The sequence below is a fragment of the Balaenoptera physalus genome, assembly GCF_965194825.1.
Source record: "Balaenoptera physalus genome assembly, chromosome: 13".
Lineage (NCBI taxonomy): Eukaryota > Metazoa > Chordata > Mammalia > Artiodactyla > Balaenopteridae > Balaenoptera > Balaenoptera physalus.
This window is the reverse complement of record NC_138892.1, coordinates 38,219,743-38,235,410: the sequence shown is the minus strand read 5'-3', so window position 1 is coordinate 38,235,410 and position 15,668 is coordinate 38,219,743. Positions and strand designations below refer to the sequence as shown.

General features: G+C 36.0%; 1 protein-coding gene across 15 annotated transcripts in view; it reads right to left on the bottom strand.

Moving 5' to 3' along the window:
* PPFIA2 (PTPRF interacting protein alpha 2) overlaps window positions 1-15,668 on the bottom strand; it is a 466,902-nt gene that overhangs the window by 112,110 nt on the left and 339,124 nt on the right. For all 15 annotated transcript variants that reach the window (XM_082418868.1, XM_082418877.1, XM_082418875.1 and 12 more), the window contains one exon: window positions 2,149-2,370. In XM_082418868.1, the coding sequence (XP_082274994.1) occupies window positions 2,149-2,370 (222 nt within the window). The remainder of the gene's footprint in view (window positions 1-2,148; window positions 2,371-15,668) is intronic.

The following is a 15,668-nucleotide window of genomic DNA, read 5'->3' as shown; positions in this document are numbered from 1 at the left end:
ATAAAAAGGTGTATCATTTTCTGTGCGGTGACACAACCACTTCACGGATCATCTACCTTACTCTGAGATAGTAGGCATTGTTTGGGGACATATTCTGATTTCATCCATGCCTTTTGATGTTTACACCTAACACCCATAAATATCCATCCTTTCAACAAGAGCTTTTGAGTGCCTACTCTATACTCAGTAGTTGTGTACGTGATTAAAATAGAGCAGTGAACAAAACTAGACAAAACAAAAAACCCCAGCTCTTATGAATCTTTATATACAGTGGAGAGGGAAGCATATGACAAACAACTAAATCAGCAAAGTACGTACTGTGTCAGATGGCAGTAATTCTGTGAGGTTTTTAAAAAATGAAAGAAGAAGGAGCGTGTATATGTGTAAATACCATGGTTAGGGAACACTTCACTAAGACATTTGAGTAAAAGGCAGAAGGAAAAGAAAATGCAACAGAATAGATCTGGCTTGCTTAAGAGGCCACAGTAACTGAACTGAGTGGATTAAAGTGCAAGAGTAGTAGATGAGTTCCCAGAGGTCAGAGGGTGGGAGTAGAGATTGTACATGGTTGCTGACCACTGCAAGGACTTTGATTTTACTGTAAGTAGAATAGGTAGCCATTGAAGAGTTTTAAGGAGAAAGTGACTTGATCTGACTTATACTGCAACAGGTTACTGAGGCTGCTGTGTTGAGTATAGACTCTTAGAATAATCCAATGGGAGATGGTGGTTGTGTGAAATAAGGCAGAGCCGTGAAGAGTGTGTGAAGAGGTCACAGGACGGAGATATTTTGAAGTTGGAAGTAATAAGATTTATGGATGAAGCAAATGCCGTGTGTGAGTGAAAGAGAGGTACCAAGGACAGTTCCAAGGTTTTTGGTCTGAGCACCAATAATGGAGTTGCCATCAGCTGAGATATGTAAGACTGCAAGTAAGTCTGGCTTCTTGGGGGGGAATATCGGGAAAACAGTCTTGAGAATGTTAATTTTGAGAAACCCATTAGAGATCTAGATACAGGCATCTGGAAATCAGGAGAGATGGATAAGGTGGAGATATAAATTGGGAATCATAAAACCATGGGTAGTTTTTGGAGCCATGAAACGGCATGAATTTACCAGGGGAGTTAAGGCAAATTAAGGAGGGAAGGCATTCCACGGTTGGGGATGAGAAGTAGAGCCAGTAAAGGAGCCTGAGATGGGGGTAGCAAGTAAAAATGAAGGAAAATCAGGAACAGTGTAGTGTGCTATTAGCAACTGAAGAAATACACCAGGAAGTGGTAATTAGATCAAGTGCTTCAAAGGACTGAGAAGTGTCTCCTGGATTCAGCAACATGGAGGTCAAACTGGATAAGAACAGTTTTGATGGGACCGTGAAGGCAAAAGTATGATAAAATGGGCTCAAAGGAGAATGGGAAGAAAAGAATTGGATACATAGAGTCCACTCCAATAACAGCTAGTTAATGATGTACAAAAGATAAAAGAAAATAAAATGATTTAAAAGAACATGTAAAAATGGAAAAGGCAAAAAGTCACAAAATAAAATTTTCATAAATATAGATAATCTTCTTTTTAATTAAATAGAGTGATAACAGTGAAAAGATTCTAAACTTTTCACCTTAGCTGGTAAGATGATTCGGCAATATCACAAATAAGACATCTCCTTGTAATTTTTGTCATAACTTTACTCACTTTTTCAAATAGATGAAGTGATGTTTAGTAAGAACTGAACATATAGAGAAAGAAAGGTTCCCACTTTCACACATGTACTTTCACATTCACAGACAGAAAACCAAAATAAGAGGGATATTTTTAAAGTAATGTCTTTGAGTATTCCCATCTGCTAAGAGTATAGCAATTCATTATTCGTACCCGAATCTAGGGTTATTTAAAGTTAACAGCTTAAAACATTAAAAAATTCATTTATTACTTCTGAGATTTGATACCAACATTTTCTTTCCATACATATTTAAAGGGGTGATGAAGTAAACTATTTTTGCCTTAGTGAACAAGTTTCGTAACTAATATAATGCATACTGATTTACCGTCTTTTGAGAAAAGGTAAAGAGTGTATGCCATTAGGGGAAATTATGGAAAAACAGCTCAGAGACAGCATTCAGGAAGCAAAGACTGAAAGTGTTGTGAATCACTTACCTCCCTGATGTCCCTTTGATACTTAGTGTTCATTTCTTCTGTTTTAATGAGATCCTTTCTTGCTGTCTCTGCTTCCTGTTCCACCTCTCCCACTCGGGAAGAAAGGGCTGCTAAACGTTCTTTCATTTGGGCCATTTCGTAGTTTTGTTTTTCAAGCAATTCTTGTAGTTCAACTATTTGACTTGTTTCATCAGTTGAATCTATAGAACCATTGGACAAACGCTGCAGGAAAAGAGAAAGAAACTGCACTTAGAATTTTCTTCATCTTTAATTTAAAATTCATGAACTTAAAGATATGAGACATAAAGATTTCATACTGAGAAATAAGAACTCTAACAGAACTAGCTTTGGAGGGAAACTAAGTTTCTGAGAAAACTCTTAATTGACATTAAAATATAAAGGTAGATCAGTAATTTTCAAATAGGTTAATAGATGCATTTGAACTGGAAGCTATTATATACGCTACATTATACACAGTTTAGCACAAAACATGGATATATCATAAACATTCAATAAGTGGCAGCTATATTTAATCAATTACATATAAAATTTATTATAAATAAATAATATATTTATGTAACACAGCATATTATTATTAAATAATAAATAAGGGCACAGAAACTATGTAATATTTTCTATCTTTATTCAAGATCCTTTGTGAATTTGCAAGTGTTATTTTCAATGACTCTCAGTAAAAGAAAACTTACACTTTTCTTTTAAAGAAAGTTATTCCTGCTGTGAATCTGACCTAGCTGGAACAAAGGTATAGCACAGAAAAGTCTTGCTTTCTATATTGCTATCAACATAAAAGTCATGAGTGCACACAATCCACAGGAAAGGGGCTGAAGAGTTTAAATACTTTGAGAATGATTTTTCCTCTTTTTGAAGGGGCTGCCTGGAAACCAGGGTAACCCATGTCTTCAGAAGGATGACCTACAGCCTAGCTGCACTGGAGAAATTTTGTGGTGAAGACAGTGCAGGAACTGGGGAGAAATAAGTGCTAAGAGAAAAAGATCACAATAACCTAGAAATAGGAAAGTACTGAGAAAAAGCAAAAAAAGTACTACCAATTCTGCTAGAATGCTTGTTTGGAAAATATGAATTCATTCTAGCATGATAGATACATTAAGAAACAATTTGAACATAATGTAACTTTTGTGTTTTCTTATGTACAATCTCATTCCTGATAATCACTGGCTAAACTCAGAAAACCAGACCTAGCTGAATCAATCAGTGTAGGAATATACAAAATGCACACATGCACTTTCCTCAAACATCTAACACCAACCTTACACTTCATCAAGCGCTTTGAGTCAGCCCATCCATATCTGTGTTACACCTGTCTGATTTTAGATACTCCTCCTTCCACCACTTCACAATAGCTCACAGCTATAACCCTTCTGACACCCACTGTGATCAGCAAACTTCAGACCTTTTTCAAAGTAAAGAGTTAAATTTATCACAGCAGTTATGCAATCCTTAACCATTTAACATGTGTAAAACTGTGCTACTATTTTTAGTATTAGAAATACTAGAAATAGTATTCTATTTCTTTTAAAAGTCATTGATAAAGGTTTTAGTGTTGTACTGCAAACCCCTTTCCCCCATAAGCCCTGTGTTTTTTATTTTGCAATTTTGCATAACTCATGATATTTTGGAATGCAAATATCATATTAGACAAAACTGACTGTAGGATAAAAGGAGGAGTATAGAAAGCATCACAAAAGCAGTGAGAAAGATAAAATAGAGAGAATGGGAAAGCAAACAAATGGCAAGAGGTATTGGTAAGTCCAGTTACCTAACACGTGGAGAAACAGTTGGACAAATCAAAATTAAAAGGGCAGAGAAAGATAGAGTCAGTCTTAAGATAGCATCTTAAGATACCAGTTGGATCTGCAGAGTTAGTACTTCGAAAATATTACTGAACTTTTGCATTGCAGATGCCAAACTTCTTATTATCTAGTAAAAGGTGTAAGAGATGTTGGAGAGGATCAAAGATCAGTTGACCAGTTGCTCCTTCAGAGTCTTGATTCCCCTTGCTGCTGGGATTGATTGCTTGCAGAGGGATGAGAGCTGAGAACATGCCTAGCAATTGCTCTTAGTGAAAGGGAACTGCCTTTCCAAAGTTAAACCCCTCCGTTGGGGCGTGCAACACCACATACAATGCAGAGCAGTATTATTGTGAAGCTAATAAAAAACCAACATTTTAGACAGTTTTTATGAACACAAAACCCAAAAACATTGATAGTGACATTTATATAAGATACCATTATCTGTACATTGAACTGGGAAAAGCCTTTTTATATTCATTAGACAGCAATTGAGAACTGGTTTAGGGAGAAAGGCTAGGGTGAATTGCCAATCAATTATGTCCAAATTTGGGATAACTAAGGTATGATATTACAGGATTTCTGTAATAATAGCAAATATCTTCAAACTCTGTACACCACTTACAAGTAATGAGGCAACCTTAAGCTTTAATAGAATTTCTGCCTCCTCACATTGAGAATTTCCTCTAGTCAACTAAAAAATGGCAATTTTTAGAAACTAAAAAAATCATTAGAAAATACATTTTTGCAGTGAAAAATGTTTTATGTTGTTGAAAAATTACATTTAAGATTTGAGTCCTTAAGAACTTTGGAGAAACTGAGACTTAGGTAATTACACGAAGTTGATTTGAATTAAAATGCAGAACTTTGAATTCCCAGGTCATTTCATCTACCCTTTACCATATTACTTTTTTTTTATATATATAAATTTATTTATTTTATTTATTTATTTTTGGCTGTGTTGGGTGTTCGTTGCTGTGTGCGGGCTTTCTCTAGTTGCGGACAGCGGGGGCTACTCTTCATTGCAGTGCACAGGCTTCTCATTGCAGTGGCTTCTCTCGTTGTGGAGCACAGGCTGTAGGCGCGTAAGCTTCCGTAGTTGCGGCACGTGGGCTCAGTAGTTGTGGCTCATGGGCTCTAGAGCACAGGCTCAGTAGTTGTGGCGCATGGGCTTACTTGCTCCATGGCATGTGGGATCTTCCCAGACCAGGGCTCGAACCCGTGTCCCCTGCATTGGCAGGCGGATTCTCAACCACTGCACCACCAGGGAAGCCCCCTACCATATTACTTTTAATCAGAACATAAAAATCAAAACGATAAAATAACACATGCTGGATGGTATTGACAAGTAACAAGAATGTAGTGTGTGTGTGTATAGCTATATGAATATACATACAACAGTCCACACACACACACACACACGTGTATAAATTCTACAAATATTTGTTCAGTGCAACTGAATGATGTTAATTTTCTAATTAGAAAAATGATTTTTCCAAATCTGTGCACCTGAAGTCCATTAAAATCTTGTCTAAAAGTTGCAAATTTTTTAATAGGCTCAAGGTAAGAGAAATTTAAGTAAATATAAACAGTAATCAGAAAACGAAAATAAAACTTTCAAAATGTTAACCTCTTCAATTTCTTTAACAGATGTGTACTGCATAGTCTTTATGCTACTTTGGAATTTAGTACTACCCATGGAAAATTTTTGAACAGTCAATTTTTCTCTGAAGTGCTTATTGACATTATATGTTTAAAAATGTGTAATATTTCATCTGTTCTAATCACCTTAAATATATTTTGTGCTGAGCTTAATATATGTTTTCATAATTTTGGAGTGGAAAGGTCATCTTAAACCTGTGGTGTATACCTTAGAAAAAGAATATATAACTTTGTTCCAAATCATTATTATCTTGGTCTACCTTTAAAATAAATTGTGGCACTTTAACATAAAGGGCAAATGAGTGAATTAAAGGAAAACCCAATGCTTATTTTAAATAGCTTTATTGAGATCTAATTTACATACCATAAAGTTCAACCATTTCAAGTGTAAATGTCAACGGTGTTTAGAATACTTAAAGAGTTGTGCAACTATCCATGTAATCTAATTTGAGAATATTCTCATTACCTCTAATAGAAACCTCATACCCATTAGCAGTCCCCTAATAGCAGACCCCCATCCCCAGCCCCAGGCAGCCACTAATCTACTTTCTTTCAATATAGATTTGCATATTATGTACCTTTCACATAAATGGAATCACAGAATAGTCTTTTGTGATTGGCTTTATTCACTGAACATAATGTTTCTGAGAGTCATTCATGTTGTGGCATATTATCAGTATTTCACATCTTTTATTGCTGAATAGTATTTTACCATGTGAATATTCTGCATGTAATTTATATATTCATCAATGGTTTCCACCTTTTGACTACTGTGAATAATGCTCCTGTGAACATTTGTGTACAAGCCTTTTTGTGGACATACATTTTCAGTTCTTGTGGAACTCCTAGGAGATTCCTAGGAGAAGAATTGCTGGATCATATGATAATTCTATGTTTAACATTTTGAAGAAATATTTCCCAAAGTGGTTGCCCCATTTTACATTCCCACCAGCAATCACGAGAGTTCCAATTCCTCACATCCTCACCAGAACTTGTCTTTTTATTATAGTCATTCTTGTGGGTATAAAGTGGAATCTCCTTGTGGTTTTGATTTGCAATTCCTAATGACTAATTATGTTGAGCATCTTTTCTTATGCCTATTGACCTTTTGTGTATTTCCTTTGGCGAAATGTCCATTCAAAGTATTTGCCCATTTACTAATTGGGTTATTTGTCTTTTATTATTGAGGTATAAGAATTGGATACAAATCCTTTGTCAGATATATGACTTACAAATAGTTCTTTCCAGTATTTCAATTGTCTTTTTTACTTTCCTGATGGCGCTGTTTGAAAGCGTTTTTAATTTTAATGAAGTCCAATTTATCATTTTTTTCCTTTATGTGCTTTTGGTGTTATACCAAGAAGTTATACCAACCTGTTCATCTCATGATCCTGGTGGTCTGTGTAAAGCCTTTCTTAACTACCTGTAGTGGACAATTTTTGCTTGCCTGCTCAGCATCCAGTTTTCCTTCCCACTTCCCCACAGTTACAATTGCCAGATGAAATACAGGGTACCCAGTTAAAATTTTTTTTCCTTTGGAATGCACTTTATTTTTTTTTTATTAAAAAAAATTTGTTTATTGTGGTAAAAGTCATAATATAAAACATACTATTTTAATCATATTTAACTGTACAGTTCAGTGGCACTAGTATCTTCACATTTTTGTGCAACTGTCACCATCATCCATCTCCCGAATTTTTCACCTACCCAGGTAAATTTGAATTTCAGAGAGACAATGAAAATTTTTTCAGTATAAGATGTCACATGCAGTATTTGGGTCAAGCATATACTAGGGAAATTGATTATGCAAAGAAAACATTGAGCCAAACCCAGAATGAAAGCATAAATTATGTGTTTACTTGACAGAGGAAACAGAAAAATCAAAAACTGGGAGACACAAGTGGGTATAGGATTTTTAAAGCCACCCGTTGTAGCTAGAATTGAATAGGCTACAGCAAGAAGATGGGAGTGGGTGTAGGCGGAAGGATGATATGAGTTCTTGAGATGATGCGGGTTCTTGAGATCATTGCAGGACTTTGGCTTTGACTCTGGGTGAGATGGGGACCCTATGAAGGTGCTGAGCAGAGGAGTGGCATGATCTCACATTTTCAATGCATTCCTCTGCTTTCTTGTAAAAGCCAGACTGTAGGAGTAAAGGATAAAATTAAAAAGATGAGTTGTAGAGGCTTTTAAATAATCCAGGTGGATGATAATGCTGGCTTGGACCAGGGTGTTAGCAGTGAAGCTTGTGAGAATTGGTCATATTCTTTCAATGGATTAGACGTGATATGTGACCAAAAGCATAGACTCAAGCATGACTTTAAGAATTTTGGTCTTCAACTAGAAGAATGGTGTTGCTATTTATAGAAAAGGGGGGAATCTTCAGAAGAAGCAGATTTGGGATTAGGATGGGGTAAAATAAAGAACTGGGTTTTGGAAACAAAGTTTGAGGTAACTTGTGAGATGTCAAAGTGAAGTCTCTTAGGCTGCTGCATGAGCCTGCAGTCAGGAGTAGGCAGGGCATGGATGTTTCCTATGAAAAATTATAACACTGGATGAGGCCACCTGTGGAGTCAGAGGGGAGGATCATCAAAGGTGACCAAGAATGTATCTTAAAGATCTCTTCACATATCACTTTATCAGAGAGGTCTTTTATTTCTGCCATGTAATATGTATTTTGTTTGTTGTCTGTCTCACTCACTAAACTATATATTCCTAAATTTTCTCTCTATCCCAGGGTTAACCTGTATATTCTTGTATGTTCAACTGCTACTCCATTTTCCTGCTTGAATATCAAATAGGCAGTCCAACCAAACTCAGAATGTTCAAAAGCAAATTCCTGTGCCTCTTCCCCAAATCTGTTTCACCTTCAACCTTCACCAGCTCAGTTGGTAAAAACTCCATCCTTCCATATGCTTCCACAGGCTGAAAAACTTTGGAGTCACCACCAAGTCCTCTCTTTTTCTCCCATCTCTTACTGAGTCTATTAGAAAAACATGTTTGCCTTATCTTTGCAATAGAATAAATATGACTCATTTTCATGCTGTCTACTGCTGTCACCTGTTGGGGAAGCAGTCTTCATGCAAACTGCCAACCCTCTCCAGGATTGCCCAGTCAATGTCCTGCATCTGGAATATTCCCCTACATGGAAGCTAGGTGTCAAGCTGTAACTTGGCCCCAGATTCTTCTTCCTCATTAGGAGAAACCTTTTCCCTGTTCTAGGTATGCAGTGAACTTCCTTGTATTGCATGTGCTGTATGTCACCTGGCCAGCCCCACCAGTGTATCTGTCCCTCATGGGAAGAGAACGGGTCTTCCCCTGCAGCATGAGCGGGGTGCGTGCAGTCCATTGTCCTGCCTCTGCTACCAGGAAGGACCAATTCCCTAGTCATGGGAGATTTGTGCAGGCTACAGATGCTGATCTTGCTGCCTCTCTTCTCCTTTCTGTGAGTAGTGTTGTTCCAGTTGGAAAGATGAAAGGTTGGGAGACACAAGTGGGTTTAGAATTTTCAAGGGGACCCAGTGTGGCTAGAATGGAATGAACTACAGCAAGAGGATGGGAGTGGATATAGATGGGCAGATGATGTGGGTTCTTGAGATCACCGTAGAACTTTGACTTTTACTCTGGGTGAGATGGGAACCAGAGGAAGATTCTATGAGCAGAGCAGGGGCAATCTATTAGGAAAACATGTTTGCTTTATCTTTGCAGTACATGTGAATCTTACCCATGTATGCTACCTTCTGCATGTCAAGGAGCTCCTTGTTGTCGTCAGTCCTCTTTGCTGACTCCGAAACCCCAGAAGATGCAATAGGCTGAGGCATGTGGGCTCCGACTTCTGGTGGTTGGTATTGTTATGATCTTTGCCATCCTCCGTGCAAATCCTCACCTGGGATTGGTAGCTGGTTTTTCCTGCTCAATACCAGCCCTTGTCTGCATCATCTACTCTCACTAGAATCACTGTAATAACCTCCTAACTGGTCTCTTTGCTTCTAACTTTGTCCTTTTATGTTCATTCTTAAAACAACCAGAGTGATCCATGGTGATCTTGTTACATGATAGATAAAGTTATTCCTCTGCTCAAAACACTACAATGGTTTTTCATTCTACTCACCACAAGAGTGAAAACTTACAGTGAGCAATAACCACTGCCCCATCCCCCTTCCCCTCCCCTACTGCCTTCCCCTCCCACCATGCCTTTACCTCTCTGAACTCTCTGCTACTATTCTCCCATTTGCTCTCTTGCTTCAGCCACACTGGCAAACTCATTGTTTCTCTAATAAAGTCAATCACTGTCCCAAGTTACAGTCTTTGCTTAGTTCTTCCTTCTGCTTGGAATGTTCTTCTCCTAGTCACCCACATGAATAAAAACCTCAACAATTTCAAGGACGCCAATCCTTACCACCTTATTTAAAAGTGCAAACTGTCTCCATCCCTATGTCTCCCTAGGACTCTTGATCCTTTTGTGTTTCTCTAATTTTTTTTTCTTCAATAGCATTTATCATCTTCTAACATGACAAATGATTTACTTATTTATATTTATTGTTTATTTTCTGCTAACCTCCTCCAACTTGCTGGATTATAAACTTCAGGAGGTAAAGAGCCTTCATATGTTTACTCTTTGGTGTATCACAAGTGTCTAGAAAGATGCCTGGCACATGATGCAATAGACTTTTGTTGACTAAATAAATGTTTTGATTACTTCTATGTCTCTAGTGACCAGAATAGCATCTTCCACAAAAATCTATTTGTTGGATGAATGAATGAATGTTTCCATTAATGAAAATGATGAGTTTTAGGAAAAACAGTAAGGATTCAAAAAGAAAAGAAATATAGAAACAATATACTTAGCTTTCATTGTATAAAGTTTATGAGAGGGAATTTAGTCTTTTTTTATCCTGTTTTAAAAGCACTATATAGATGAATTATCTATAAGAGTGGAAAAATTTGAAGTAAAATTAGGAAACCATTGCTATAAATGCACCTTAAAATAAATAATATGGTCAAAATAGACAGGCTATGTGTAAGACCAAGTGGAATAAATGAAGCCCCAGAGGCCTCATCGTGTCACAGTCACAGTGACTTCTCATGAGATGAAGCCAGGAATTTAGACATGTTCTTCCATATTACACCAGGTAAAAAATGGAAATAGGTCTCTCTTTGAATTTGATAATCTCTGGCAAAATGACCTAACCATTAATATTTTTTTCACTCTACTTCTAGCTTTAGCATATATTAAAGAATACTCTAACGTGTTTAAAAAACAGTGGTACAGTTAAATTACTAATGTGACCATTTTAATTCTGCATTTTATGCTCCTTTAATGGTTATTACTTATTTTGGGCATATATTTGTGGCCATACATTGCTCTCCTGCCAAAGAATAGCAGTTTGTTAAACATAATAATAAATAATTTTTCACACTGCTTTTTAAGTGATGAGAGTGCCTCTTGAGTGTACAGAATAGAGGGCATTTAAATTGCTATATTAACATAACTTAATAATTGATTTCTCCCTTGGATAGATATTTCTTGACAAGCTATTCCAGAGGATTTAGGAGCTATGTTAATGATAAATTTTTAGAGTTCGATGGTGCTGCCCATGTGGAATGAATATTTGGTTGACCTTTTTCATTTTCCTCAGGATCTATTACACTTGGCAGTAGACAATTTTTCCCCAGACTTACTGAGATATAGCTGACATATAACATTGTGTAAGTTTAAGGTGTATAAAGTGATGATTTGATGTATATATACATTGTGAAATGATCACCACAATAAGGTTAGTTAACACTGCCATCACCTCACATGGTTACCATTTTTATTTTGTAGTGAGAACATTTGAGATCCACTCTCGTAGCAACTTTCAAATACACAATACAGTATTGTTAACTATAGTCACTATGGCAGCTGATAATTTAAACTTTATTATGAACATATTTCTGAACTTGACTTGTACATTTTTGACACCTCCCTGCCCATGTTTTTCATGACTAAAACATAAGTCTTGGATTCTCTCCTAATGAATTTCAAAAAGCTCTTTTTTTCTTTTATGCATTTTACTTCTCATGGTTTATTAATCTTTCTAGAGAAAATAGAAAAAGATGCTAAAGAGTGGAAATTAGGAATTTATCTTACTATTAATTCAGATATTAGAGGCACAGATATACTTAAAATTCATCAGCATTTAAGGGGTAAACAATAAGCAGTTCCATTTCATTTTTGAAAATAGTTCTATGAAATTTTATGGTTAGAGATGAATTATTGATTGTCTGGTCAAAGAAGTTACACTAAGATTTTCAATCATTAACATAAATATCCAGCACCAATAATTCTTCAGCAGATATGAAGAAATCCTTAAAACAGGAAAGTAATAAAATATATTTCATTCTGTGAGGAAAAGAGAAATGTAGCACTAAAGAAATGTAGAACAAAGAATAAAGAAAAAAAAAAAAACCCAGATCCATAAAAAGGAAGTGTTCATAGGCATAAAAATAATAAGTTACAAAAATTAGAGCTGATAGTTCATTGTAAATTCCATGCGAGTCATCAATGTATTAGGATGAAAGAAATATACATAACAGAATGAAAGATGGAACCAGTCAGGGATTCCATAGGCTAATAATGAAGTCTGTATGTGGACTATATGAGTAAATCTCAGACCAGGCCTTGACCAAAGAAGGGACTTGGAAGACTTCAGTCAATCTGATATCCTAGCAAATATTTCCTTTTATTCCAAGAGATCATTGTACTCCTCATTTTACTTCAAATTCTCAAATTTGGATTTGCCTCCAAATCCCCATATAAGACTGTATCTTTCATTAGAATAATGACAAATTATAATAATAGCTAACATTTATTGAGTACTTACCCAAGAACTTATAGCTAAAAATTTTTCTGGCTCTAAGCTTTCATTTGTAACAATTACTCCATTTCCCTAACATTATTAAGTTCTGACTAAGTGTCAGGTACTGTTCCACATGCATTATGTGCATAAACTCTTTAATCCCTGTAACAACCTTTTGGATACAGAAAAGGAAATTGAAGCACAGAATGTATTTTGCTTAAGGTCACACTACTAAAAAGTCATAAGATTAAGATTTGAATGAAGGCATTCCAGTTTCATATTCCTAGGAGTCTGTACTTTCTCTTTATCTACCCCTCTCCTTTCTTCCTTCTTTTGTCAGTTTTCTCTCTCTTTCTTTTTTTGTTCATTCTCTCTTGTTCATTTATCCATTCATTATATCTACTTATTGTTTCATTTATTCATTCATTCAATCACCAAAACTCTGTTTAGCTTCTACCATACGCCAGACACTAGGTTGGGTGCTCAGAATATGAAGACTCCTGCTTAAATGCAGCATAATGTGGGGAAAAAGAATAAACCAAATAAAGCAACCGATTAACCAAATTCATAAGGACCAGATAGCAATTCAGCACTGGGGATTCCTAATGCTTCAAGGCTATGGCTTTTGGGCATCAGCTTACACTGTTTTTGTTAATCTCCATATTGCTTTTAGCTCTCAAAAATCAGAACTGACTTCAGGTTTCAAATCTTGTCCAACAAATAACAACATTTTGCCTTTGATTTGAAATTCTCCAGCACAGAATTCACAGCTGTTACTTCTAATTCCACAATGACTCCTTAAATCTGTTTCATTATATGTAAATCATTTATTTACAATCCCTGTCAACCTAGAGCCTATAACAAAGCAGAACTAATATTTGTATTCCACATCAGTTATTCTCAACCATTAGAATCCTTGGAAGAACTGAATAAAAATATAGAATGGAAACCACTCTAGACCATATCCAAGGGTGGGGTCCAGACATATAATTGTTTTTAAATCTCCCTAAGTAATTGCAATGTTTAGTTGAGATTAAGAACCACAGATCTATATTATCCAGGCACTTTACTAATAACTGTGTCTAATTTATTCATCAAACCTAAAAAACTGGCATAAAGAGGAAAAGCTTCAAAGTAATAAAATAATAAAATTGTTGGTGAAATAAATGTAATAAAAGATGTGATAATAGACCCAAGAATATTAGACTCTAGAATCAACTAATTATTTTTCAATGTAATATTTCAAATGAGACAACTTGACTTTATCTCTTATTTCTGAAAGATGAGAAGAAACAAACCTCTGTAATAGAATTGACTAAATATTGCCCTGCTTGGAAGGTTTCCAGACCAGATGATTTCATTTTTTTTTTTTTAAATAAATGTATTTATTTTTATTTATTAATTTTTGGCCGCATTGGGTCTTCGTTGAGGTGCGCGGGCTTCTCATTGCGGTGGCTTCTCTTTTTGTGGAGCACGGGCTCTAGGCACGCAGGCTTCAGTAGTTGTGGCTCGCAGGTTCTAGAGTGCAGGCTCAGTAGTTGTGGTACACGGGCTTAGTTGCTCTGCAGCATGTGGGATCTTCCTGGACCAGGGCTCGAACCCGTGTCCCCTGCATTGGCAGGCAGATTCTTAACCACTGAGCCACCAGGGGAGCCCCCCAGATGATTTCTTATAGTTACTTCTCCATTAATAATTTTACTGTTAAACACTGAGATATGCAAACTCATTATGATACAGTAAATTCCTGATAATTTTATTCAATTAAAATATCCAGCAATAGACCTTTGCTTGTCAGTTCTTAGTTTAATGTGATCAGTAGTGTTTTGTTAATAAGTATAAAACAGATTTATTATCTTTACAGAAATTCTAGGCCACTTTTTAATTTCCACTGAATTTAAGAATCTTTTCATCTGAGGAATTTCTGTTATTCTGAAGTTCTTATAATGCTTAAACTAGAATACACATCATTCACTAGCTGATGTATGTGGCTTAATAGACATATACTTCATTTTTATAGTGTCTTAAATCTAAATAAAAGATGAGAAATTTCTAGTCAATTGTTGCCATGATCAATGTTAATAACACTCATAAATATAAAAAGTAGCTATTTCTCATATTACAACATGAAATAAAAATATTGAATTATTAATGTGGAAAAACATTCATCTGTAAAATTCTTAATCTACATAATTAGAAGATATAAGGAGATGAAGTGTGCATAAGGAGTTTTTTTGTTTGTTATTGTTTTTTATTTTTGTTTTCAATTGAAAGTCTTCAAATGTTTCTTTGTTCAGATATAGAATACAGAAGTAACACTGAAGAGGATCTTTCTAGCTGGAAGAATTACTAAGCAGTCCTTTTAGATATGTAAATATAAGAAAAGTATACACCCCTGTCCCAGAGGAAGACTATTTAGTGGAGCCTTGATAAATGATTTCTTCCACAGTGTTTTGATGGGGCGGGGTGGTGGGGGGAGGGGGTTTGCACAATTAGCATGAAACCTCCGGAGGGAGAGGAAAAGAGAGACTTTCTTTTTTTTTTTTTTAACATCTTTATTGGAGTATAATTGCTTTACAATGGTGTTTTAGTTTCTGCTTTATAACAAAGTGAATCAGTTATACATATACATATATCCCCATATCTCCTCCCTCTTGCGTCTCCCTCCCTCCCACCCTCCCTATCCCACCCCTCTAGGTGGTCACAAAGCACCAAGCTGATCTCCCTGTGCTATGCGGCTGCTTCCCACTAGCTATCTATTTTACATTTGGTAGTGTATATATGTCCGTGCCACTCTCTCACTTCATCCCAGCTTACCCTTCCCACTCCCCGTGTCCTCAAGTCCATTCTCTAGTAGGTCTGTGTCTTTATTCCCGTCTTGCCCCTAAATTCTTCATGACCATTTCTTTTCTTTTCTTTTTTTTTTTAGATTCCACATATATGTGTTAGCATACAGTATTTGTTTTTCTCTTTCTGACTGACTTCACTCTGTATGACAGACTCTAGGTCCATCCACCTCACTACAAATAATTCAATTTCGTTTATTTTTAATGGCCGAGTAATATTCCATTGTATATATGTGCCACATCTTCTTTATCCATTCATCAGTTGATGGACACTTAGGTTGCTTCCATGTCCTGGCTATTGTAAATAGAGCTGCAATGAACATTTTGGTACATGACTCTTTCTG